The sequence below is a fragment of the Xiphias gladius genome, chromosome 21, assembly GCF_016859285.1.
Source record: "Xiphias gladius isolate SHS-SW01 ecotype Sanya breed wild chromosome 21, ASM1685928v1, whole genome shotgun sequence".
Lineage (NCBI taxonomy): Eukaryota > Metazoa > Chordata > Actinopteri > Istiophoriformes > Xiphiidae > Xiphias > Xiphias gladius.
This window is the reverse complement of record NC_053420.1, coordinates 16474081-16499254: the sequence shown is the minus strand read 5'-3', so window position 1 is coordinate 16499254 and position 25174 is coordinate 16474081. Positions and strand designations below refer to the sequence as shown.

At 39.7% G+C, this 25174-nt stretch overlaps 1 protein-coding gene across 1 annotated transcript in view; it reads right to left on the bottom strand.

Annotated features, from left to right (window-relative positions):
• cacna1da (calcium channel, voltage-dependent, L type, alpha 1D subunit, a) overlaps nucleotides 1-24618 on the bottom strand; it is a 55951-nt gene extending 31333 nt beyond the window's left edge. The window contains exons 1-7 of the mRNA XM_040158726.1: nucleotides 24317-24618; nucleotides 22428-22533; nucleotides 7221-7360; nucleotides 3587-3759; nucleotides 3014-3166; nucleotides 1672-1868; nucleotides 1160-1263 (exon numbers count right to left, since the gene is read on the bottom strand). Coding sequence (XP_040014660.1) covers nucleotides 1160-1263; nucleotides 1672-1868; nucleotides 3014-3166; nucleotides 3587-3759; nucleotides 7221-7360; nucleotides 22428-22533; nucleotides 24317-24618 — 1175 coding nt within the window. The remainder of the gene's footprint in view (nucleotides 1-1159; nucleotides 1264-1671; nucleotides 1869-3013; nucleotides 3167-3586; nucleotides 3760-7220; nucleotides 7361-22427; nucleotides 22534-24316) is intronic.
• Nucleotides 24619-25174: the final 556 nt, after the last annotated feature.

The following is a 25174-nucleotide window of genomic DNA, read 5'->3' as shown; positions in this document are numbered from 1 at the left end:
AGTAGCGTATCCTTCAGGCGAGCATCTTAATCATACAGAAAAGTCCATTTCGGTAGACAGATGGTTTCAAGAGACATGCAACATTTGCACAGCATCTAAATTCATAGATTATATAAAACAACTACTGTGAAAAGTGCAATATGTAAACATTCAGTAGACAGGATGTAAACACTGTATATGTAGTGCATGGTGGGATATTGTCATTACTGTGTTATTTATATGTATATATGTATTTAAACTGTGATGATAAAAAAGTCAAACATATGAGAAGAACTGACACAAAAACAAAGAGACTTGATGTTAAGAAGGTAGCAAAGTAGCATTTAGAAAGCTGATGCAGATAATAGACCAGGCCAATCTCAAGCAGCCGACTGAACTTCAAGAGTGTCTCAGCTGATCATTATGTTTACCTTGCTGGCTTTTTTTAAAATCAGGCTTTGCTGGCTGGTCAACCATCCAGAGTTAATTCTACTGTAATTCCCCACCCCCACCCCACAGAGCTGGGAAAGCAAACTGGGGTTTGAGAAAGCTTAGGCGTGCAGAGGGAGTGAAGGGCGAGGAATAAGATTAATTTCTCTCTCAGGAGGTTGGGTGGGTTGCGGACGGGGCGGGGGAGGGAACGCACACTTTGCAGTTGCCGTAGAGAGGACGTGATAGTGTGACGCCAACAGAGGTCAGAGGAGAACGCCTAAGAAAGAATATATATTTATCTTGAGGGCCTAACAGAGTCGACAGTTACTGGTTAAATATCTCCAAATCTTTGTAGAAAGATTGTCAGGATCTGTGTACTCCCCACATCCCAAGAATTTTCAGCATAGAACAAACTCATCTATAGGCTAACACGACTTCCAAACACAGCAAGCAGTGCTGGGTGCACAACAACCCACAGCATTCTTGTTTGCACACTGCAGTCCAAAACCACCGCACAAGTTGCCTCTTACCCACTTAGCACACCTAACACAAGGTTTAACACGAAAAAGGAGCCCAGTATGATCAGGCTAACAAAATAAATCCAAGGTGTCTCCCATCCAATGGCGTCATTGACCTACAGGAGCCAAAAGTAGCTGGTTAACAGACAGAAAACACATACAAGAACAGAGAACCTCCAGCCTGCAACCAAGCAGAAGGTCTCTGTCTGTAAAGAGAAGAAGGTGCTTACCCGCTCAACACACCCAAAACCAGGTTAAGAACGAAAAAGGAGCCGAAGATCACAAGACTGACAAAGTACACCCATGGAAGCTCAAAGCCCATAGCATCGTTCATCTGGAGGAACAAGCATTGTCACAGAGGAAGGAGAGGAGGGGAAGAGAGAGGAATGAAGAGAAAGAAAAGAGTGAAATAAGCCGTTAAAGCAAGAAATTGTAAGTCACGAAGAACAGAACACGAGTACATAGTACCTTTTTCTTCAGACGAAGAAAAATGGGGATTTTGCAGGAATACTGATAGTGCAAGGATAGCATCATGTTGTTGATGAGTTGTTGAATGCATTCAGTCATTTAGTCAATCAATCATATCAGAGTGATAAGATCTGCCTCAGGAACTTATCAGCGGCTTCATCATCAGATTGTCAGTCACATTACTCTAGTGTGTCTGATTTGAACAGACATTTGATGCTGAAGGCACGTGACAGTCACAGGTTATTGAACTGGGAGGACAGAGAGAGGAACTCACCCAGTACAGCACGTCCGTCCAGCCCTCCATGGTGATACACTGAAACACTGTCAGCATGGCAAACAGGAAGTTGTCAAAGTTGGTGATGCCACCGTTGGGACCTTGCCAGCCTTCCCTGCACTCGGTGCCGTTGATGGGGCATTGGCGCCCGTGTCCTGAGATCGCACATGGAGCTGGTTCCTCCTCTGCTATCACATCTAGAGAAAGAGAAGAAAAATCTGTTTGAAATAATCAGAGTATGTGTATTATGTAATTATTTAAAATTAATGCATTGACCACCAGCATATTTACAATTGGTATGTGGCCCACAATCATTTCTTTACTTTTTGCATTTTGATTTTTCCTCACACTTTTTAAATTTATACTAATCATTTAACTCTCTAGAAAGACTGCAAAATTAGGGGGTAAAAACGGCTTTTGATTTCACGTTTTACATCTCAGCACAAACACTAGCTAGGACCAGCAGCATTCTGATTTACAGCGGCACCTTACAACAAAATGATTCTTTCTTTAGCAGTTTCACCAAAGACATTTCCCCTCTGAACTCCTCACATGGTTTAATTTCAATAACTATTCAATCTATTATTTCTCAAAAACACAAAGATTCGAGAAAAGTCCAAAATATGAAAACAGATTTGTGTGCCCGAGCTTTGTTTTTTCTTCTTTTCTCCTCCATTAATCAGCTCAGATTTATCTTGTGACCATTTGGAGGGGTTCAATCTCCTGGTTAGGAACCACTGAACTAAACTACCAAACTGTATATAAAGCAGTTAAAACCAGCTCCAACAGTAAAATACACTGATGCATCAGTATTAACAATCTAATGATGTCACATATAATATCAGTCACAGGGGCCATATTACTGCAGAACAAGTTCTTTTACTGCTGAAATTATAACTACATTTTCACGATAATACTTCTGTTCACTAACTTGAGTAGGATATCAAATGCAGGACCTTTACTTGTAATGGAGTACTTTTACATGGTCTTATTTTTACTTAATGCCAAGTGTTTAAGCAGCCCCCGTAGGAGAGAATAACCTGGCAGCTTGACATCCACAGAGATGTTGCAATGTGATTTAAATTTAAAAGCTCCAGGGGGCAAAAAGCCTGTCTGAGGCACCTGTTCAGCAGGGCCTACGTGCTGTCCGATTAAAAATTAGTCTGGTTCCACCTTTAGAATCAAGTTGAAATGCATGTTGATAATCAGTGCACAGTACTTTCTTAGGTCAGGTGATTGTCAACATAAAATAACTGCTTGTTACAATATTTAAAACGCACAATGTATTGACTAAAAGGTCGATTTTATTTTATTTGTGGAACGGACAATCAAGAGGGGTTACCTGTGCCAGGAATAAAGCAAGTTGCGTGCATTTTGCCAATGAAAAGCTCCAGGCCGATAATAGCATAGATGATAATGACAAACAAGACCAGGAGGGCAATGTGAAGGAGAGGGACCATGGCTTTAATGATGGAGTTCAACACCACCTGTAAACCTATGCAAAGAAGAAAACAGTGTGAAACAGTGCAGTGTGAAACAGTACTGCCTTATCTACAAATTAGATACCAGTTTCAGTATATACTGTACTCCGGTACATCTAGAACCACATATAGTTCATAAATGTGTCAGAAGTGTTTACACTGATTTTTTTATTTTTTTTAATACCCAGACCTCATATCTCTAGGGCGCTGATGTAGATATTCGAACAGATGAAAAACAGTCCTCAGGGACGGCACATAGACCATCTGGACTCATCATGCATAACCCTTCAACCCACCCTTACTGGGAAGAAGGACTAAGACCATTATACAATGTATACAGAGAGTATGTGGTAAATGTTATGTATTGGGTTACAAAGCGTTAACATGGGTTGCACGTGCGTTGGTATGTGGAGCTCAGGAGTTCTCGTTCTTACTGGGTACTCCTGAGACCAGCCGCAGGGGTCGCAGCACTCGGAAGGCTCGAAGGGCTTTAACATCAAATCCACCTGGTTTACCCCCATGCCCGTGCATCGACGGATGGCTGTTAGCTCCGTCACCTTCTCCCTTCTCATCTTTGGTCAAAAGCTCCAAGACAACACTGAAGAGTCTGTCAAGAAAGCAAAGGGAAGAAAGTCGGTGTATTATCCCGACGAGGAAAACATATAACAGCGTGCTTGCATATGAACTATGTGCTGCATTTCCAGAGTATCCTTATCTAATATTATTAGAGCTGAAGTGATGAGTAGATTTATCTGTCATTTGAAGAAAATTAATCAGCAACTATTTTGATAACTGATTAATCAGTCCATTTTCAAGCGAGAAAATGCCAAACATTTGGCAGCCCCAGCTTTCAAACGTTTTATTTGTCATATATGATACTGAGCTGAATACCTTTGAGTTTGGGGCTGTTAGTTGATGTTAGGTGATGCTAGGTATATGTTAATACCAAACAATAAATCAATCCCTTCAGTAATGGACTTAATACTTGAAATCTGTGATTTGTCTTCTATTCTGTTCTGCAGCTGGTAACTCACACTTTCAGTGTCTTTACAATAATTATGAAATAAACCCTTAAAACGCTTTTCTGGCTGGATGTGTTTCTATTTTACTGTTGTTGATAGGTCAAGTAACATTTAACTGTGAAACTATAATGTCATAAGTGCCATCAGTTTTCTTTACAGCCACCCACAAACCACACTGATATCACCAGGATAAAGTTTGATTAATGAGAGCACTACGCATATGTTAAATATAATGCACCTTTAAATGTCAATAGATGGTGTAAAAACCGGTTATCAAACAAATATTCAGGTTAACTGCCTGGTATTTTTGAGAAATTGACAAAATAATTGCCACTTATTTTTATTTCCTTACCAGATTATTACTTAGTAATACAGTAGTATGCTTTTCAATATAAAGCATGGGGCGAAGCCGAGAGTGCAGTACAATATTGCAGCATCTCACCGCCACTGGCTCAATGCCCAGTTTAAGCATGGAGGTAGCATGTTTGTATACAGCAGAAAAAATTACCTAAAAAACAGTCTCCCTCTGCAGTCACAAATTAAAATCAGTAGTGAACAAATCTCTCACCACGACAGAGGACACTTCATTACAGTCAGTTAGACATTCCTCACCTAGCCAAGAGCGGAAATCATCCCGACACATCACATCAAAGCTGTGGACTAAAAGCAGTGAATGAAGCTGCCGATAGGGGCTGGAAAGAGTTCTGAAGGCCTATAAGCACAGTCTGCTCAGACTTATGTTATACTGAGTCACAGCTGTAAGACTGACCGCTTGCCACTGGGGTTTCATTACTCATCCAGTCATGTTCAAACAAAAACTCTTAACATTTCAACACTTTTTTACTGAGTATACCTGGGGAGAGCCAGTTTCATAATATGATACATCTAACTCCTTTACCAGTGAACCAAGATTATGTCTCTCAGTGGCTCTCCTCACTATTCAAAAGACCATTTCAGCGACGTTGCTTATTTTAGCCCCATTGCTACAAATCTCCTGCTCTTTACAATCAACTTGCAAATCCTGCTAATGTCTTTCAGAAATTTGAGTGAATTTTTACCGTTCTAGGCATCCATTAATTTCCATATCGTATGAAAATCAATTAGCAGACACTTGAAAGTTGCTTCAGTCATGTAACTCATCACAATGTTCATGAAGACTGACACTTAAGCAATTTTCATGAGTCTACCTATTAATTTTAATATGGTACGGAAATGAATGGAAACCAATTGCTGCCTGACACAATAGGAAAAATTTGCATCCAAATATATAAAACCATATAGCATAAATTCAGAAATGGTCAGGAATAATGTAAAAGCCAAATTAATTTATTTTCTTGCCCACACGGACATGCGGTGAACCTGTGAGGAAAAAATTGCTTTCACACGTCCAGCACATAGGGAGCAACATTAGAATTCATTAGCATTCATGTTTCTGGCCCCCTGATGAATCCAAGTGCAATATTCACTCTCTTCTTTTCTCTGTTTTGATCTTCACCAACTCCTGAGCGAATAATCTGGCTCTTTAGATGCTAAATGCACCACAACTTTGTCTGTGTGCTGTTTGGTGCTGGGTTAACAGTGGGTTTATCTGTGCGTTTGGCTGAAAACAGATGCCTACTGTGGCTGCAAACAAAACTATGAATTACTACATTATACATTATTTGTAGTTAAAGAGCTGAATGCTTAAATGCTTTCAAACACAATGGCATTGTCCGTTATGTAAAAAACAAAAAGAATTTAAAACGTCCCTTTTTTTGTCTGATAAATGTAATAAATGTTCTTCTACATGACCTTACTGTTAGCTTTTTCTTCGTTGCAAAGCTAATTTACATTTCTGAGCTAATTTACATTTCCGAAACCCATGTCTTCAAAACTTATTAATAAAACTTTAATCCATTTCCCCTCACTTGTTTCTGACTTGTTCTACATGAGATAAATCAAGAAAAAGAGGCTTTTTACTGCGACATTACACCTCACAAGCCTTTTTTTTTGCACTTCTACACTTTACTCTCTATGAAGCGCACATGTTTAAATAAATTCAAACCCTTCATAAAGCACAGTTGAATCTTATCCTACACACTTTTTCTAACCTTTGTTAAACCATAACATGACCTGCTAAAATCTATAAACACAAGACACACAAAAAACATTGAGGCCTGTTGCGAAGTGATCTGAACCTTGACCTTCGACGTGGATTTATAAAGCTGTTTCAGATTCATATCGAGTTATATTTTGACATCAGATGCTGGCAGTATTATTTTAGTGTGTCATGTCAGGGATTTAGCAGCAACAGTCACTCTTCACAGCAGGAGCAGCCGTCTTTGCATTTGAATGCATGGCAGATCAACCTTACATGCTGCATACAGACAGAGATCTGACCCAGCTACCCAGTGGACTGTGTGTATTAGAGGAGAGATAGAGAGAGGAGAGAGAGGAAGGATGGGATATAGAGGAGAGAAAAAAGAAGGTGCAATAAGGATGAAGATAACAAGAGGAGAGTGTGCAGAAAATGGAAATGAGGGCAGCGTGAGCTGGGGAAGTGTAAATCATAAAGTAGAACCATTTGAGACATCAAAATGGAAGGGGGAAATAATAAGAAAGAACTGCAGAGACAAAGCACAACAGGATGGGAGAGTGTGAGCGAAAAACAGTCAGCGAGGGGAGAGGAGAGGGAAAGATGGGAGGGAGTGTTGGAGAGGAGATGAAGTATGGAGAGATGGTGACTCACTCCAGTAGTGGTAAAGCTCTGATTTATTATCTCTGTCTTTTCTGGGTCATATACTGTGAGTGTATGAGGGTCTCTATTAGCACTTGGCCGCTTGGATCAGAGGCTTAAGCAACTTTAACTTTAACGCCTCTCTCAGAAACACTGTAAACTGCAACTGTCAAACTGAGATCAAAGTGCAAATCCAAAGACCATTACTAAAATAACAAAGCCTCATGACCAGGTCTGCAAAAACAGACACATCTGATATGATGTCCACTAGTTCAGACACCATGTTTACCTAAAATAAATTGATTGAAATAATTGAACTTGAGCACTTACCCTATGACGACAATGACGAAATCCAACATGTTCCAACCGTTTCTCACATATGCATTCTGGTGCATCACCAAACCATAAGCGATAATCTTCAGAAAGGTCTCAATTGTGAAAATGATGAGGAAGGCATACTCGACTGTTTCCTATAGATACACACACACAAAAAGGAAACAATAAATTACGAATAAGAAATAGACATGATGGATTATCATTATAAACAAGGACCATGGTATTAATACTGCAATAATATTGGATGGACAACACAAGCAGGCACAAACACTAAAGGACAGATACAGAAACACAAACAGACACAGACACAAATGGAGAAAGAAATTAATCTGATGTGAGCATTTCAATCCAGCTCTGTAGTACTGATGACTGTTTGTCAATAGAGAAAAGAGAAAGCATCTTTCTGTGGAAACCCCAGGGACAATGATGGAAATAAATCCAAGACCTTATTGGGTAAAGCTGTAGGTTACTGACCCCACCGTACAGCTTAATTCTTCCCAATTTACAGCATTGTTTTTTGTACTCACGCCTTACTAGTACACTCACTGAATCATATTATTATTAGTTTAAATTCTTTTTAAATTCCTCTCAACGCCAGATTATTGCTCAGTAGGTCAAAAAAGGACCCCTTAATCCAAGGAAAGGGACCTGTTCATTAACAAATACCATGGCTGGATTAAACTCCTAGGGGGCCTCTGGGCAAAAATTAGTCATTGGGCCCCTATGGACCTCCACTATGCATGGTAGTTTCATAATTTCCTCACACACCCAGAAATCAACCAGTACTCTAGAGATGAAACGACTACTTGATTAATCAATTTGTTAGTTGACAGAAAATTAATTGGCAATTTTATTTCAAGTCTTGTTTCAAAGCAGAAATTGCACAAATATATTGTTACTAACTTCTCAAATGTGAAAATTTGCAAATTTTTCTACATTTATTATAGTAAACTGAATATCTTTGGATTTTGGACTATTGGTTGGACAAAACAAGACTGAATCTGAAGACTTCACCTTGGCCCTTAGAGAACTGTTTAATTCATTCATTCATTAGAAATGAATAAGGAAATAATTGTCAGACTAATAAATAGATAATGAAAATAATCTGCAGTTGGAGCCCATCAGTACTCCTATGTTGCAATAATAATACTTCTCCCCTGCTTTTCTGTGTGTTTAACTTTAAATAAAACACACAAGCTTATTAAAAACTGAAATAATAAAAGTCTCAAACAAAAAAAACAAAACAAAATTAGACGTTAAATCTTTGACGCACTGCTCCTTATAAAAACAGGTCCACGATATTCAGTAATGAAGGCCATGAAGACCCATCTTAGCTGATATTGTATTTGAGGTTACAAATCATGAACAGTAACCAGTTGGTATAAAGAGAACCTGAGGCTTTTGGGGCCCCTCGGGAGTTGGTGATCCAGCTTTTACAAATATCGACTGTATAGATTCTTTTTAAGTTCCCATTTTACCGCCTTACTCCCTAACTTCACATCTCGGTCTCTTGTACTGCTCTGGTGCTCCATTAGCACAAAAAATTACACTATTGTTGTATGTATTTTTATGAATACCTTAGAATGTTAACAATAACCTAAACCAAACACCAAACTAAAAGGTACATGTTGTTACAGATATACCACTCACAGAGATGAGATCAACAAATGGGATCACACACACATAGTACACACATAAACACAGACACACAAATAGATATGTTTGGATTGGCCAGTCAAGAAGATAAGGGTGACCCCTAAACAACCTAGTTTATCAGTGTCACGTGTTGATTCTATTGAACAACATTGCTTAACCAGAGCAGCAAAATTTCAGCTTGTCCTGACCTCATTCTGATCTGATTTGGTTCTCAGCACATATTCTCCGAACAGTGTGAAGACCGTGACAATATGAGAAACTTTTACCAGGTGCACAAGAGTATTTGGAATTTCAACCAAGGTAAGAACAGTAAAACGTCAGTGTTTTTGATTGAGAGCCCTGTAATTTCACATTAAGACTGAGGCTGTTTTGTTTCTGTGTGAAGCCTTACTGCCCTGTCACACCAAACAGACTTCAGAGAACTAGAGCTAAGAGAGGCAGACTGATCAAACGTTTTGCCATTGTCTCTTCCACACACCGTAGAAAATAAAGTGGACATAGACCTGACCACTGACATGCATGAACCTCCATGACAGGAAATAATTAATCAGGTTGAATGAGTAGGTTGTACTCATAATCCAAAAGGAACAAAACAAAACCTTTTGTTAAATGCTTGGAATATTATTGAGGCTATGTGAGAATAAGGTAAAAAGTTGCTTGGTTTTCAGAGGTGTTGACAGCGGGTAACCTTTTGAAACTTTGACGAAAAGGCGGCAAGAACAACTAAAAAGAAAACGGCACAAACAGGGTGAAAACTTTTCATTCAAGAGGCTGAACAACCAGTCAGAGAGTTCTCAAGGTATGAATGTATCTCAGGGATGCAGAAGTTAAAAAAGGGACAAACACACTTTGAGTAAAACGGCTGTTTTTAGAGGATATGCTGAGATTAGATGAAGCGATGTAACTCATCACTGCGCCTTTCTCCAGTTATTTCAAAGTAAGGGAGAACACAGGAACATTAAGCCATCAGGGTGAGGTCGACTGGGAGTGAAGCTGACAACAGCGGATAGCAACAACTAGATAAAGGTGGTGTGTGCATGTTAGTGCAGCGAGACATGTGAGAAGCTGGAGGTGGACACACCACAGGGTGACTTGGCTGATTAGGATGGTCCTGGGACCTCCCTGAAGATATGAAACCAGAGAGAGGACCTCTTCATCCTTTATGCATGAAGCAGGTAAACGTAAACACTGCACACAGGCTGGAATTTATTATATCAGTCCATCAATACAAGTCTAAACTGAATGTGTTTAGCACAGTCATTTAACTTTTCACATGGGAAGCCCATTGGATTCTTATAATACACAAATGCAAACACACACACACACACACACACACACACACACACACACACACACACACACACACACACACACACACACACACACACACACACACACACACAAATATATTGTTATGTACATAATAAACTCCTCTGCCTGAGGGAGTCCTTAATCTCCTGCTCTTTGTTCTCTGTGGACACCATAAATGCAAGAGCACTGTGGGCTGCAGGGCTCTTTTTCCCAGCAGTTTACTGCAGATTGTGAGAGGCACTTAGCTCAGAATAAGAGACATGGGCCTCTTTGTTACTGAAGTAAAAAGGTTGAGTTAAGCTTAGGGCTGCTGCCTCTTTGACAGAGCATGCTCGGGCCGCAGGGAGCAGAGAGAACAGAGCGATTCATACGAGGATGGACAGAAAGTGACAGAGAGACAAGTGAACAATTTTACAGGCATTTACAGACCAAGAACCGACAGTAAACTGCTGCTGCAGTCACATGCTGGTGTAAATAAGGCTTTGATTTTAGTGATATACAAAAATGATTCAGAAATAAGTGCTGTGATATGAATTTTCTTCTTGAATTTGGAGTAGAAAATACAATATTGTATGTGTGGTCTATGGCAGTAATTGAGCTATAATTGTAAAGATACTGAAACTAGCATGTAACAACTAGTCAAAACACTTTTAGCTTTCAAAGCTACAGTAAATTTATGCAAATTGCCACTTCCTGGCAAATGAAAGCATTTTAAATATAATAGCAAATGATAACCATTCTCTCTCAATTAACCAGCAATTTATTCATTCATCAGCACGTTGAACTGTGAGCATAAATAGAAAGAGAGAGAGCAAAAGAGAGAGAAAGACAGAGAGGAAAGAGGCCTTTGGGGATGACCATAAATATCTCTGACTCATCTTCATTTATTTGTGCTGTAAAGAGACTTACTGTAGTATATTCTCTTTTCTCATACAGTATATGCATATTATCAGTGCTTAATATGTTCACTTGCTTTTATTCTCTTAGGTATACATCACAACATGATACATTATGCACTCACGCATACACAGACACACACATACACGGAACATGTTTATGTCCTAAGATGCACGCTAACAGCACACAGCCAACTCATGCAGAGCAGGACACCACACGGCATAATACACGTTCCTCCTCAACTCTCACAGCCCAAGAGGCCCTCCTCTGCCACAGGGTGAGCGTTCATGGCTACAGGCACAACTCAGTTCATCTCACACACTCACAGAGCTCAGCTCACCATATGACAAAAGGATGCTAAACCCGCTGAACCATGCTTTCCTATACATGACTGGCCATATGACTGAGCCAAGCAGACAGCAGTAGTGTAAGCCCATGAAGAATTCAGATGAGCCTGTTTGAAGTGCTCAGGAGGCCCTGTGCGTCTTCCCCCAGACAACACACAGAAAATCACTCATTTCATTTGGTTCATTCAAATAATGGAGTGGAAATGGAGTCACAAACAGACAATGAAACATCTTGTCTTGCAGTTATAGTGCAAGACATAACTGCAAGATTGTAGATAATCATTTATTATGTACATTATCATTTATTATCTAAATAAAGTCAGTTGTAAACTACAGCCTCCTTAAGGCTCCTTCAGTGAGACCAGGAGAATCAAAACTATTCACAGCCCTCAAATACAGTATATTACAGAAATTCAACATGAAAAACTCTGCTCAAATATTGACTACTGCTTCCATAACTACAATCCCTGAAAAATCCCATGTCAAACAGTTACAGAATACAAAATTTGAAGGAATAGCTTGGCATTTTGGGAAATATGCTTATTCACTAATTTGCTGAGACTCACTAGATGAATAGATTGATATCACTCTCTTGTCTGTATGATACATATGAAGACAAAGGCTGCAGACCTACGCTTAACATGAGGAATGGAAACAGGGGAAACAGCTAGCCAGGCTTTGTACAAATGTAACAAAATCCACCTGCCTGCCGCTCTAAAGCTCACTACTTAACACATTGTGTCTCATTTGTTTAAAAAACTGAGGTGTAAAACACTGTTTATCTTAGATTTTTTTGTACCTTAGAGGTGCTGGTAGGTGGATTTTTTTACCGCTGGATAGAGCCAGGCCAGCTGTTCCCCGTTTCCATTCTTTCTGCTTAGCTAAGCTAATGGTCTGCGAGCATTAGCGTTATATTTCGCATATTGAAATGTGAGTGGTATCAATTTTCTCACCTAACTAAAAAAAACCAAAACAAAACGTACTTCCCAAAATGTCAAACTCTTCTTTTAAGATGCAAAAAGAAAACAATTATAGGCTTCATATGAACATAAGGTCTGAATACACTATCACATTAAAGACAGAGCAAAATCAAGCCTCAGTTTACTCAGATAGTCCTTAAAAAACAAAGGATGTGAAAATCTATTTTTTCTACATTTAGATGATAACCAACTGCAATACTAGATCATTACGTAAAAGCATAAATTAAACCTCCATAAAGGCACCTTACTGAATCTGATGCCAAGGTCCATCATTATCTTAAATTATCTGCAATGAATTATTATTTTCAGTATAAATCAATTACTTTCTCAATCATTTGATTAATCGTTCAATCTATAAAATGTCAGAAAATTGTAATTAATGACCATTGCAATATCCCAAAGCCCAAGATGATGTCTTCAAATTCCTTGTTTTGTGCAATCCAACAGTCCAAAACCCAAAGATTTTCAGTTTACAAGCATAGAGGACTGAGAAAACCAGAAAATATTCATAGTTGAGAAGCTGGAACTAGAGAATTTTGGCTCTCTTCCTTAAAAAATACAAAAAGTCTAAAAACAATTAATGTTGTTTAATTTTCTATCGATTGACTATTTGACTAATTGTTGCTGCTCTAATAAATGTACATTCACTTCCCTAAAAAAAATTCATCGTGCAGTCTATTTCATGTTTTTCTGATATACTTCTACATGACCACCTGAGAGTTACTACATGTGTGTTTGAAAAGCCACATGTGAGCGTGTGGCGACAAGCCCAGAGGTCACATGAGTCACAGCGACATCATGCATGTTTGATAACTGTGTGCGACCGGAGCGCTTACAAGCCGAGAAAAACACAACAAAGTGCAAGAAATAATACCAATGCCAAAGCAAGCCATATGTAGCGCAGTAGACAGTATACACACTCAGTGCATACAACCTAACAGCACAAGAACACCAGAAGACCTGACTGTAAACCAACCAAAACTCTGAAGTTGTCGGCAGGGTTACAAGAATCGTAATAATGTCATTTTGGATCTGATTCTGGACACAATGAGCAGGCACTCTTTGCTTCATCTCCCTCCCCCATGCTCTCGCCATCTCTCGCTAACTCTCTTTCCTTCCCCTGTCTGTATAGATCAGTCAGTGCCATTCAGCCAAGCCAGGGGGGTGAGGGCAGCCAGCATTTAGTGCTTCTTCACCGCCTACTCCTGCAGGTTTGCACAGTAAATAAGTGCGCTTTAGTGCGCAGTCTATATTGGGATGGCTGTTGAAGTGTGTGTTATGCGCAGGGTTTCTGTTTAACTTTTGCATCTTTTAATAACGTCTGGTACATTACCAGCTGATCCTACAAGTTAAATGTAGAGCATAGTTTATTTATCGTGACATATTATTTCCCATTAAGAAAGACTAGAATGTGTTTGCAGAAATTCATGATTCACATAATTTCAATGCTTCAATTGCTTTGAAAAAAATAACACTGACAATATCCAACAATAAAACAGGAACAGCAGTGACAATCACAAAATGTCTTGCTTCTACTTGAATACGTTAAATTGAAATCCAGCACCTACACTCCCAAATTCCACAGAATGTACTGCACATCTGCACTAATGCTCTGTTCTTTATCGCTCTATATAGCTGTGCCTGTGTGCTTCTATGTACAGTTTGTGTGTAGTGTATGTGTACACACAAGTTTATGTGTGTGTATGTGAAGCACTGTGGGGGTGGTCAGGAGTTGTGTGAGGATGTGGATGTCACACTGCCAAGGAAAACACTACAAGTGCAGGTCATACCCACACTACCAAGTAAATATCTTCACATAGAAAGAAAACATCACACTGGATGTTTCTTGCATAACGTGGTTGCTGTTGCATTACTTAAAGTTACACAATCGACACACAGTCGAACGGGGATGTAGTTACTGAATCGAGATGTGGTCGTTTTCTCAGTTCCCAAAATGCTGCAGCTGTCACAGACCAGGGAATTTTCACAGTTACAGCTCAGGGCAGAGAAAGTATCAGTGTGAGTTTTGAACTGTCACCTACGATACAACGCAACCTGTACGGAGCAGCCGTGTATCATCCGAAAGGGATCCAATCTGCCGAGGTTGTGAAGAGGTTTTCAAAGTCTAGATAGTGAAGTGGGAACGGAGCTCATTAGCCAAACCCTCAAAGCTTCTCTTGATGTCATTTAAGTGTGCCAGTGTATGCATGTGACAGTTAGTGTGGATAAAGAGGCAAATGCTGAATCTGTTACCTAAACCCTGCAACGCCTGACAGAGAATAAAGTATTTCGGTCAAGCCCACGCGCTTAAATACGCATACAAAAATAGTCACATGCACAGAATACAAATTACAAATGTAATGACTTATGATCCATCGTCTTTTTGGTTTTGCTTTGTTTGTTCATTTGTGTCTGATCATTTATGAAGTGTACCTGTGCATGTTACTGTTACTGTACAGTAAATCCACAAGAACACACATTTCATGCTTGCAGATGTGTGTCCATGCAAGGAAGTACATACGATATACATATACAGTAGCTGCCACGGAAACCAAGGGCTGAACTCAGGAAATTAAAGTGAGATCCCAAGAGCCAAACTTCGGCTCTTGAGCCCCACACTGCATGTCAACCAATCAGCTCAGTGCTTCAGTTTTATTGAAATTCCTCTTTCTTTCTCATACTATAGCTTTTGGCTCAGGCAGGAAGCGGACAAGGCTACACTTTAATCGAATATTTTCACAAAAACGGTTTTGGATTGCAGAATTCACGCAGTAACTATCTCTACTGTGCCGAAATGGCTATAATATCAGCATGACGAGATTAGGAAAGGACTATGAAGGAAAACTGTGGTGCAAAATGTACAGGTGTCTCCATCGCTTTGCCTGGGTTTGGTATCTCTCGCCATTGTTTAGCCTCCAACAGCTCTTCCCATTTTGATTCGTGTGTCAACCTGAGTTATCGTGTTAATGTTAAATTCAGCTCTCTCACTCTGTTGAGCTCAGTCTCCCTCACATACACAAGTCCAAGCGTGTGCGCTCACACACACATTGGGAAAGTCAGCCAAGTAAAAAGACAAATAAATATTTCAATGGAACAATTCTAATTTAGTGTTGGTTTAACAGCAGCAAGTGATATGACGAAATGTAGGAATTCGGTCCATTTTACAACAGCAGTTTAATCATGGGAGAGATACTGTCATTAATGTTGTGCCGTACGTATGATACAATCAACATATGTTTTTGAAAAACATCCCACAACCCAACCAATCTGTTACGCTAGAAAAAGATCATGGCTGTCCAGCTTCCTGTGCAGAGAGTGCTCACTCACTGCTATTTAGAACTTTTGTGTTTCAGTCTATTGGTTTGTCTTTTTTCTATGGGCGGAGAAATTGGTGTACATTTACCTAAAAATCAGCTTGCAATTATGTTAACTGGACAATACTATTACATAACACTGCATTTCTGAAAAATTAACTACATTGAGACTATCAGGACAAAACAAAGCACAGAGACTCTCAACAAAAAACATAGAATGCATTGAATATTTTGTGGTCACACATTATATTTGTTGTTCATTGCATTCATGTTCATAAGAAATCATACGTTAATTAACAGAGCCAAAGAAAAAAATGATTAATTCATAACTCGTCTATTGATCCACTTTAAAAAGGCCTGTGCAAAACACACTCTGTGCACATGCTCTGCCGTGTATCATGGATGCACTTTCACACAGTGTCCACACAAAGCTAACACAGTTCTTATTCCCTCTTTATTCTCTCTCGCCGTCTCTTTCCTCACTCACACACACACACACACACACACACACACACTCACACACATGCAGAAATACATGTTCAAGATAACAAGCAGGGACAGTGCTACTGTGAGCCACAAATGAGCAGTTACGTTAAGTGACTAAACACATACTTCTACCATCATCTCTACGGGAGTCCACAGTCCAGACGCTGCTGTTTGTGCCAGCCATTACACGCACACAGCCAACTGCTTCATCCGATACACACATGTACAAATGTACAGTCTTCTGCAACACAATTGTGCAGCCAAAGCACTGACACATGAACCTTAGCAGCGCTCCTCAAACGAAAATAAATGTCGATAACTCCCTCAGTGTAGGCTTGAACCACAGAGTACAATTACTACATCAACACAACGACTGTAGCAAACAGTGACAAGAAGAAATGACACTGTTGCCAAAGTTGTAAAATTGGATGATGAGGCTTGTTGTTTTTGTTCAGATACAGAGCCTGAAGATCAAAACATAAGGAAAAGTGGGTTTGTGCTCATACACCTGGCTGTGCAACTAAAGATAGACAACATATAATTTTGAATGATTATGGTAAAATAGCAAATGTAATGAATGTTTACTTTTACATATGCCTAATCTTGTAAATGTAAATAACACATTTTAAAGACAATATCTGTAGCAAGATGGAAGATATTATGGAAGCATTGACAATATTATTGGACATCAGCTAAAAAAAAAGAAAAAAGAAAAAAAAACTTCACTGTATTATGCCTGTGATATTCTTTGACAAGAACCATTGGATGCCTCTCAGTGGCTGGTTGTCACACTGAAGCACTTGGTGACTGTGATCAGTCAACAGGCATTGGCTTCCAGTCAAAAGTTTGGCACTGCGATGGTTGTGTGATGGTATTTACATCAGAAACGACTTCCTCTTTGGTCGTCGTTGCTCATTTTGAAGAGCACAGCATGTGCATTTCACACCAATAACAGAGTCGCATGCAAATCCATCATCATATATTAACCCAAATTGCTATAATATGGTCTCTGTGCTGTTGCCGAGTGTGCCCCAGAGTTCATTTAAAATGTGTGTTAAAATGCTGTTAAATTGTCGATGTAAGCTTCAGCAGATAACTGATGATAGATCTGTGTGATTAGTAAATCTGCTGTGTATTTGAACCTGTGGCAGGAACTTCTGCTGCCTGCTGGTCAACAGATGGTGCTTATGAACTGTATGGCTGTGTAAGTTCAAATACAGTAGCGTGCCAGCTAAGCTAAAGCTAAGCCCATTTTATAGAGTTTAATTTTAAATCCTGTGACACAGGCATAACTTTATATCATTCATACCAAGAGAATTATATTTTACATAACTTTTGAGGTTAAAAGTTCTTCGTATTTTTGCATGATTTCATGACAAAAGAGAGGTTCAAATAGCATCATTTTGTGTGCAAGAGTATAAATACATTAAATTAACGTAACACATTTCTACAAATCCTTTGTCATGTCAGTAAAAGATGTGACTAAATGATCTGTGCTGTCTGTCTGTGTGTCATTGTAGAAAACACTAACATAACATTGGGTTGCTGGGTGATGGCAGGCATGTAGCTACCATGACTGTCAGCAGGCTTTACTTGTTAATCTCAAACAAGGAGGACAATTGTTAATAATGACCATCTCCGATCCCCACCCCCAACCCCCCTCACCTCTTTTTGCATAAACCACGTCCTCTAAGCTTCTTGTGATGACACAAATTATCAATATTAATAGGAAGTTATTTTGTCATATTTACCCACAACCCAGATGCTAAGTAAGGTACTCACTTAAACCAGACACCCACATTCGTAGCATGTGAGTTAGTGTTCATCAGTCCCTCACATACTCTCACATTCAATCATTAGTATGTGACATATATTTAGCAAAATGATTCATGTTTTATAAATGCTGTTATGCTCAACTGAAAGAGCATCTGAATGTGAAACGGGTTCAAACTGTGATTTCTCTGCTGGCATCAAAACGACCTCTCTATTGGTTTGTGCACGGACATTTCAGTCTTTACATGTTTGTGTCCTTTTGTCCCTAGTAAAATAAATAGCTCTGCAGCTCCAGAGTTATGCAATAACAATGATACGGGCAAACACTACATGATACCTGATGCAATTCCCTGCATGTTGCCTTGTGAAGGATGAGCTGTATGAATCATATTCATCATGAAAAGGTCATTGTTTTGCTCAGCTACCTTCAGCAGGAGCTGCATGGGGTGTTGAGTCGCACATAGACAAGTCAGAAATGAACTTAAAGCAAAGGCAGGGGGATTGCAGACAATTTGTGTGTCTCCTAGACAAGGTGGGTGCTGAAGAGACACGGTCACGTGCAAGAATGGGTTGTGCTTGCACTTCTCACTATTAGAGTGAAATGACTAAACAAAGGAAGAGCAACAAAGGAGACAGCTAAGCAAGAGAGGAATAAAGAAATGACTGTGAGCTCCTGACAGGGTTTGTTGTATCACCTGCGTGTGTGTGTATGTGTGTGCTCATTACAGCCTGTTACTCACTTGTGCCTCCTGGTGGTAGCTGGACCCCAATCTTTTGCCCTGTGTTCTGCCTGAGGAGGGAATTGCTTTCCATTTATAATGAGCTGCTGTATTTAACCAAGCCTTACTTACAAGACGGTCAGACTCATGCTATTAAGGCCTCTATGACTTTACAGCAATGCGCTGTTCTAATTGACATCATCTCTGCAGCACCGAGAAACTATCGACACAGTCTAGCATGAGCAAATGAAGAGAATCAGCATTTTTACCTTTCAGGAGTTAATGTTACCTGAGAATGTGCCAACTGACAGTGCACTAAGTGAACAGTCTGCACATTCACTAGTCTAGAAGTCAGCTTGTCTATATCCGTGTCAGTGTCGCTGTGTGCGGAAAGTTATACCACATTTGAATGTGTCACTGAGTAAAGGCCTGCATTGTTCCGCTGCCTTGTGATATAATTTGATCCTTGCTTTACACATCAGGCCTCTCAGCACCCCTCCTCAGGTTTCCTATCAGTCCTCAGTCCACTCGTGAGACTGCAGAGCAGAGCGGTGTGAAATGGCAGTCTTCCCTACAGCCCGACCTGCTGGCTACTATAGCAAAACTAGCTCAGCGTTTTGCTCTCTAGCACTCCTCCTGTGAGTACAGCGTGAGTTCTGTAGAACAACTAAGGCCAAGCTGGCACACCTGCCCTACAAAGTATGCTATTGTTCAGCCTCTGCTGAAAAGGGAAAGACTGCATTATTCCCCCTCTGGTATCTGATTTTTAGTTGACACTGCAGAATAAAACCAAAGTCCTGTGAGAGCAATGTAGAGCTGTCTGCAGTGCTAGACCAGAATCAGTATATTAACTGTAATCCAAAAAAAACATCAGTATTTAGTGCAGTTAAAGAAGAATCCATATAAGCATAGAGGAGGTGGCTAAGCAAGAACTTAAGCTTTGTCTTGGCTGTAAAGATTACTGAAAGACAGCCAATATATGATAAATAATTTTATATCTAATAATCAGCTTGTCCTCTTATCTCTACTTGGTCTTGTTCATGAAGCATGTAAGCCACATCAATGACGCTGCTCAGTCCTGGACCATCTGATAGGCAGCGCATAAAATCTAGCATTCCTGGTTCATTCTTATTGGGTGCATCCATAAATCCAATCTGACGCTCGTGTTTAAAGGAGAACTATATCACTCCATATCGTTCCATTAGAACAAAGTGACAAATAAGACATAGCAATGCTGCACCAGGTTCAGACAAGAGACATAAGGAAGGCATCATTAAAAACTATCAAACTATCCATCATGTTTACACTTACAGCTCTTTGCTTTGCATTATAAAGGCTGAGATGAGATGTAGAGGGCAGCTCCCTTCCTTGGAAGCTTAGCTATTTAGTTTGCTGCTATTTGACTATTATTAGAGTCAATACTGAAAGGCTCCCAGACCTTCTTCTCTGCCAGACCCCCTTGGATGTGATCTTAACACATGAGAAATTGAAGTTCTGAACAGATAAACATAAAACGCTCTGAATTTATTAACATGGGAGTTTGGCTCCATAATGGTTGCGTTGCAAATCCGCAATAACACCTGAAGTTTAGAGGCAATACAAAAAGTTACCAGCATGAAATAAGCACCTGCCAACACTACATACATGGATAATTATAAGTCCGAACCTCGGCACATATTAGTGGGTGGCATCTGTCACTGAGAGCTGTTTAGCTCAACAGCCATCTAAAACACAATAGAGCTGCCGTTCAGCTGAAAGCAGCTTCTCTCAACGCTCAAATTAACCTCAGATTTATTCTCTGTAGTAAAGCATTTACTTGGTACATGGAAACATTTTCTTACATAAAAACGGAGAGAAATGAAGCCGAAGCAGAGATGCACAAATCTGACTGTTTCTCCCCTGATACTAAGTCTGATTCTAGGACTCAGGGTACCGGTATTCTTTGTTCCCTAAATTAAAATCAGTAAACCTCTCTGTGAACATCATGAAATAAAAAATGTAATGTATATACTATAGAGTAAAGTTTTGTTAACTCAAGCTAGCCGTGAATTTCAATATCAGCACCTCTGGTTTCGCATTAAAGGCCTACCTCTACTTTCACATGCCGATATTAAACAGAGATGATTTAGTCCCAGCAGTGGCTTCACACATCAAAACTGTTCCATCACAGAAAATGAATGAGAAGAAAGTGACGTCTATCCTAATGTGGTTTGGTCGTATCTGGCCGACACCTGATCCGCTTAGTACAGTCAGTATGGGAACTGATACCAGTCCAGTGGGTCAGATTGGTTCATCCGTAAAGCAAAGAGAGCCGGGGTATGTAACTACTCCAGTCGAGCAAGCACGCTCAAATCTATTACTATAGTCTTTAAACTCTATTGTTGGTGTATTTACTGTATTATTGACAGTAGAGGAGCAACGCTTTCTTCAAAGTCCAACCAACCTCACAACATATTGCCAGATTCTTGTTCCATATTTCTCATGGAAGTCTGCACATTTTCTTACAGTTGTCACTATAAGGACAATCCACGTTTTTCAAACTTCACTCCAAACTAAACATGACAACATACAGTAGATAATACTGTATCAGACACTGTAATGTCCCAGATGGCCCACTTTCCTCTGATGCACCACTGCTGTTTAAACAAACACCCTGAGGTCACCCTCCAGGAGGTCAAACTGGGAACCAGTACACCTTACTTTGCCGAAGTAGACCAGACACACTATTAACCAAAGATGTAGCTTATCTTGCACAGCGGGTTCAGCAGCTTAACAGACAGAGGAACACTCCTGCCGGTCTCTTACAGCAGGCTGTTAACCTCTCTCTAACATGTTCCCGCTCTCAGACGAAGCTTTCAAGAACATTCAAATGTCTGCAGACACACTGTATAAGCTGCCCATGAATCATTGAACACTTCAGCTGAATTTTGCTCACGTAAGGTCCACATTCTGTGTGTCTGTCAAGCTTTTGGAGAGTGCACTCTTCCTTGGCTGCGGAACAGCGCTTACAACACTACATCACCCATAATTCATCACACAGACATAAATGCACAAGGTGCACAGAGTGGTGCAATGACGAGAAAATTCTAAAAATAGAAAGCTGAATCAAACCTCTGTACAGGGAAACTATGACATGATAAAGCACCGATGAAGATAGTTGTCAAAATCTTTATCTGTGTAGGCACAGAAGCTACTTCAAATCTGCATGATAAAGCAATATACTAAAGACACAGTCTGCATGCAACGTCTTCTTACTGTAAAATTTCTGACAATATCTTCATCTTGAAAAGACGATACTATCAAACTTTATCAACAGAAGGGATTACAAAGTAACAATGCATCTTATAAATTATCTTGAAACTATATAATAAATAATATAGATGAAAGCTAAACAAAGAAAATACAGTAATAGGCACTGGAGGGAATAATCCTTCATTCTTTTTCTCCTTATCAGAAACATAGCACAAAATCTTTTTTTTATTTATTTGTAATCCTTACAAAGAATATTTCCATTCATTGGACGATGATAAAAACCCTTAATTCAAGCCAGACAACAAGAGCTTTTGACAATGTGAACTCAAACAGTCCAGATAAAAATCATGCAGAGCAAGAACATTTCATCTCTGATCGCAACCACTGAGTGTAAGTGGGATTTAACAGGCACAGAATGGATGAATGGATAATGACAAAGTAGTAAAGACATAAAAAGGCTTCTCACCAGGTCGTGGTTTGTGGAGTTGGAATCATCTTCAGGGAAGGGGACATAGACAGCTAAGGCCATACAGTTGGCAAAAATAGCAATTAATATAAAGATATCAAATGGCCTGAGAAAAGAAGTTAAGGAAAACACGAAAGACAATGACGTAACATAGCAAGAAGAAATAATGAATAACATGAATAAAAATGACCCCAGCAATGAAATTACAACTTCTGCTCTATATGTAAAGTTGTCACATAAACTATCCACAGAAAGTAACAAATTAGACATGAAAACTTTCAGGACATGAAAAGTCCCTGATCCTGAGCCTTTGATGTCTTCCTTAATTACTTCAGTTGTAAATGGCAGAGCAAAGCCATACATGAACCATATGGCTTTGTTTGTTTCTTTGCAATAACTTAGCTGCAAACTTAACTGTGTGATTTTTTCTGTTTGATTGTATCAGTGGTTCACAAAATGAGTAATAAGCTAGGAAAGCAGAAAAAAACATATTTGTTGATTAATCGATTAATGAACTAACGATATATATATATATATATATATATATATATATATATATACACACACACACACACACACACACACACACACACACACACACACACACACACACACATATATATATCTTGTGAGTTACACTGAAACCAACTAAAAGTTGAACTAAGGCACAACATCAAGAACAGAGATCGTTTCATTGAAACAATCATCTGTCTCATACGTTCTGTATCACAATAACAATGACACAGTCACTGTAGCATTTTCATCCTCAAATGTCCTAAAGCAGAAATATACAAGTTACCATTTTTTGTAAAGCAGACACTAAAACATACATTTTAAATTCAGTTCATTCTTCATAACATTCACTCTGCTCATAACTGACATAGTATTCCAATCATAACTGTCAGAAACAAACACGCAGTATTATCCTGATATAGCTACAGCTGCTTTCCCAAAGCGTACTGGTAGTAAATCCCCACTGAATTTTTTTTTCAACAAACACACAAATGTGGATTATGAAATGTATCTTTGCAATTCATGTTTAGCTATCTCCTTTATAACCTCTGACGGCTTTTGTGATGACAACATCTGCTTCAGCAACAAACCCACCGGACTATAACACAGCTGTGTTGTGCCAGTGTTGAGTTACTTTGTCTATGTAGTACCCCACCGGTATTTTAGGATTCAGGACATTCACTTTGTCTTTAGTGGGAGAAACATGTTTTCTGTATATTCGACAACATTTTCTAACTGGGATGGAGGAGAAAGCTACCCTGTGATTATCAGAGCAGTTTTTCTTTCCAATCTTACCAGCAGCATAGTGTATGGTTTAAGAACATAAATTTAAATTCTTTATTCATGTGATTTTGTCAAAAAAAAAAAAGAGTTTTTCCCTTTTCATCATGCTCCAGCTAACATCTATAAAATCAACAGACGGAAATTTGGGATTCGAAGGTTAACTAAACCAAAAACTGCTCCAAAAACAGATAGGCAGTGTTTAAATCTTTTTTTCTTTTCTTTTTTTCTGGTGACTTTTAAGTAGCCTGATTACTTTAAAAAGCACCGTAATTAATATATTAAGGTAAGGTGACATCTTCAAATGTCTTTTTTTTGTCTGACCAGCAGTCCAAAACACAAATATATCCAATTTAAACTGATATAAAATGAAAAACGCTTAAAATTCCCACAATGAAGCAGAGAATATTAAATGTTTTTGCTCAAAAAATGACTTATTAATCAATTATCAAATTATTTCCCTACTGATTTTCTGTCAATCGACTAATCTATTAATCAACTAGTAATTTAATCTCTACGAGCGAGCACTGAAAACTGATCAAATCTCAACATTCACACATGCAGCCAACACCACATAAAGTAGGTGTAAAGGATACTTCCACTCCACCAGGCTGATGCAGGCCCTGCGTATGGGGTTGTTGAGGTTGAGGCAGAAGAGAGCCCTCGGTGGCCTGCTGTTGGCGTTACTGCCCTGTTTCTTGCTTTTGGCATACTGCTGCCGCTTCTTCTGTGCCAACGCACCCACCGGGATGGTGGTGGTCGCTGGGGCAGGTGGGGCAGAGGGAGCGGGTGGTGCCGCGGGGGCTGGGGCTGGGACCGGAGCGGGGGCAGGGGTAGAGGCAGGAGGGGCTTCTGGGGCCGCGGGGGCTGGGTCTGGGGCGGGCCCGTTGGCGCTCATGGTGCGGGCGTGGCTCTGTGAGGAGCATCCAGCAGCATGGATCTGCCAGGGTAGACAGCGAGGCTAGAGGAGGGCAGAGTAGTCTGACCAATGAGCTGGCACGTCACCAGGGGGAGCGACTCTGGTGCTGCTGGCATAATTTGCCTCTAAGAATGAGAAAAAGATGAGAAGAGATGGCATTAGTGCGTTTTGCACATTACATATGTCTTCAAGTCACTACACTGGCTTCCAGTACGCTCTAGAAATACTTTAAGGTTCTTCCTCCGGTCTATCTATCTCTGATTGGCCTTTCTCCATTATATGGGTTATACCTGCTTAAAGGCTACTCACACATCTCAGGTCAGCTGGTTCTGATATTCCTGCTCTACCGAGTCAATTCAAAGTCCAGCAAAATTGCTTCGGTTTTTACGCCTTTTTTTTTTTTAAATTTTTCCATCTCTCCTCTTCCTCTTCTCTCTTTTGGTTCTTTCTCTTTCTTTTCTTCTTAACCTTCACGTAAAGCACACTGTGTTTTCCCCACGGTATGAAGTTTGCTGTATAAAAGCCTTGCCTTGCC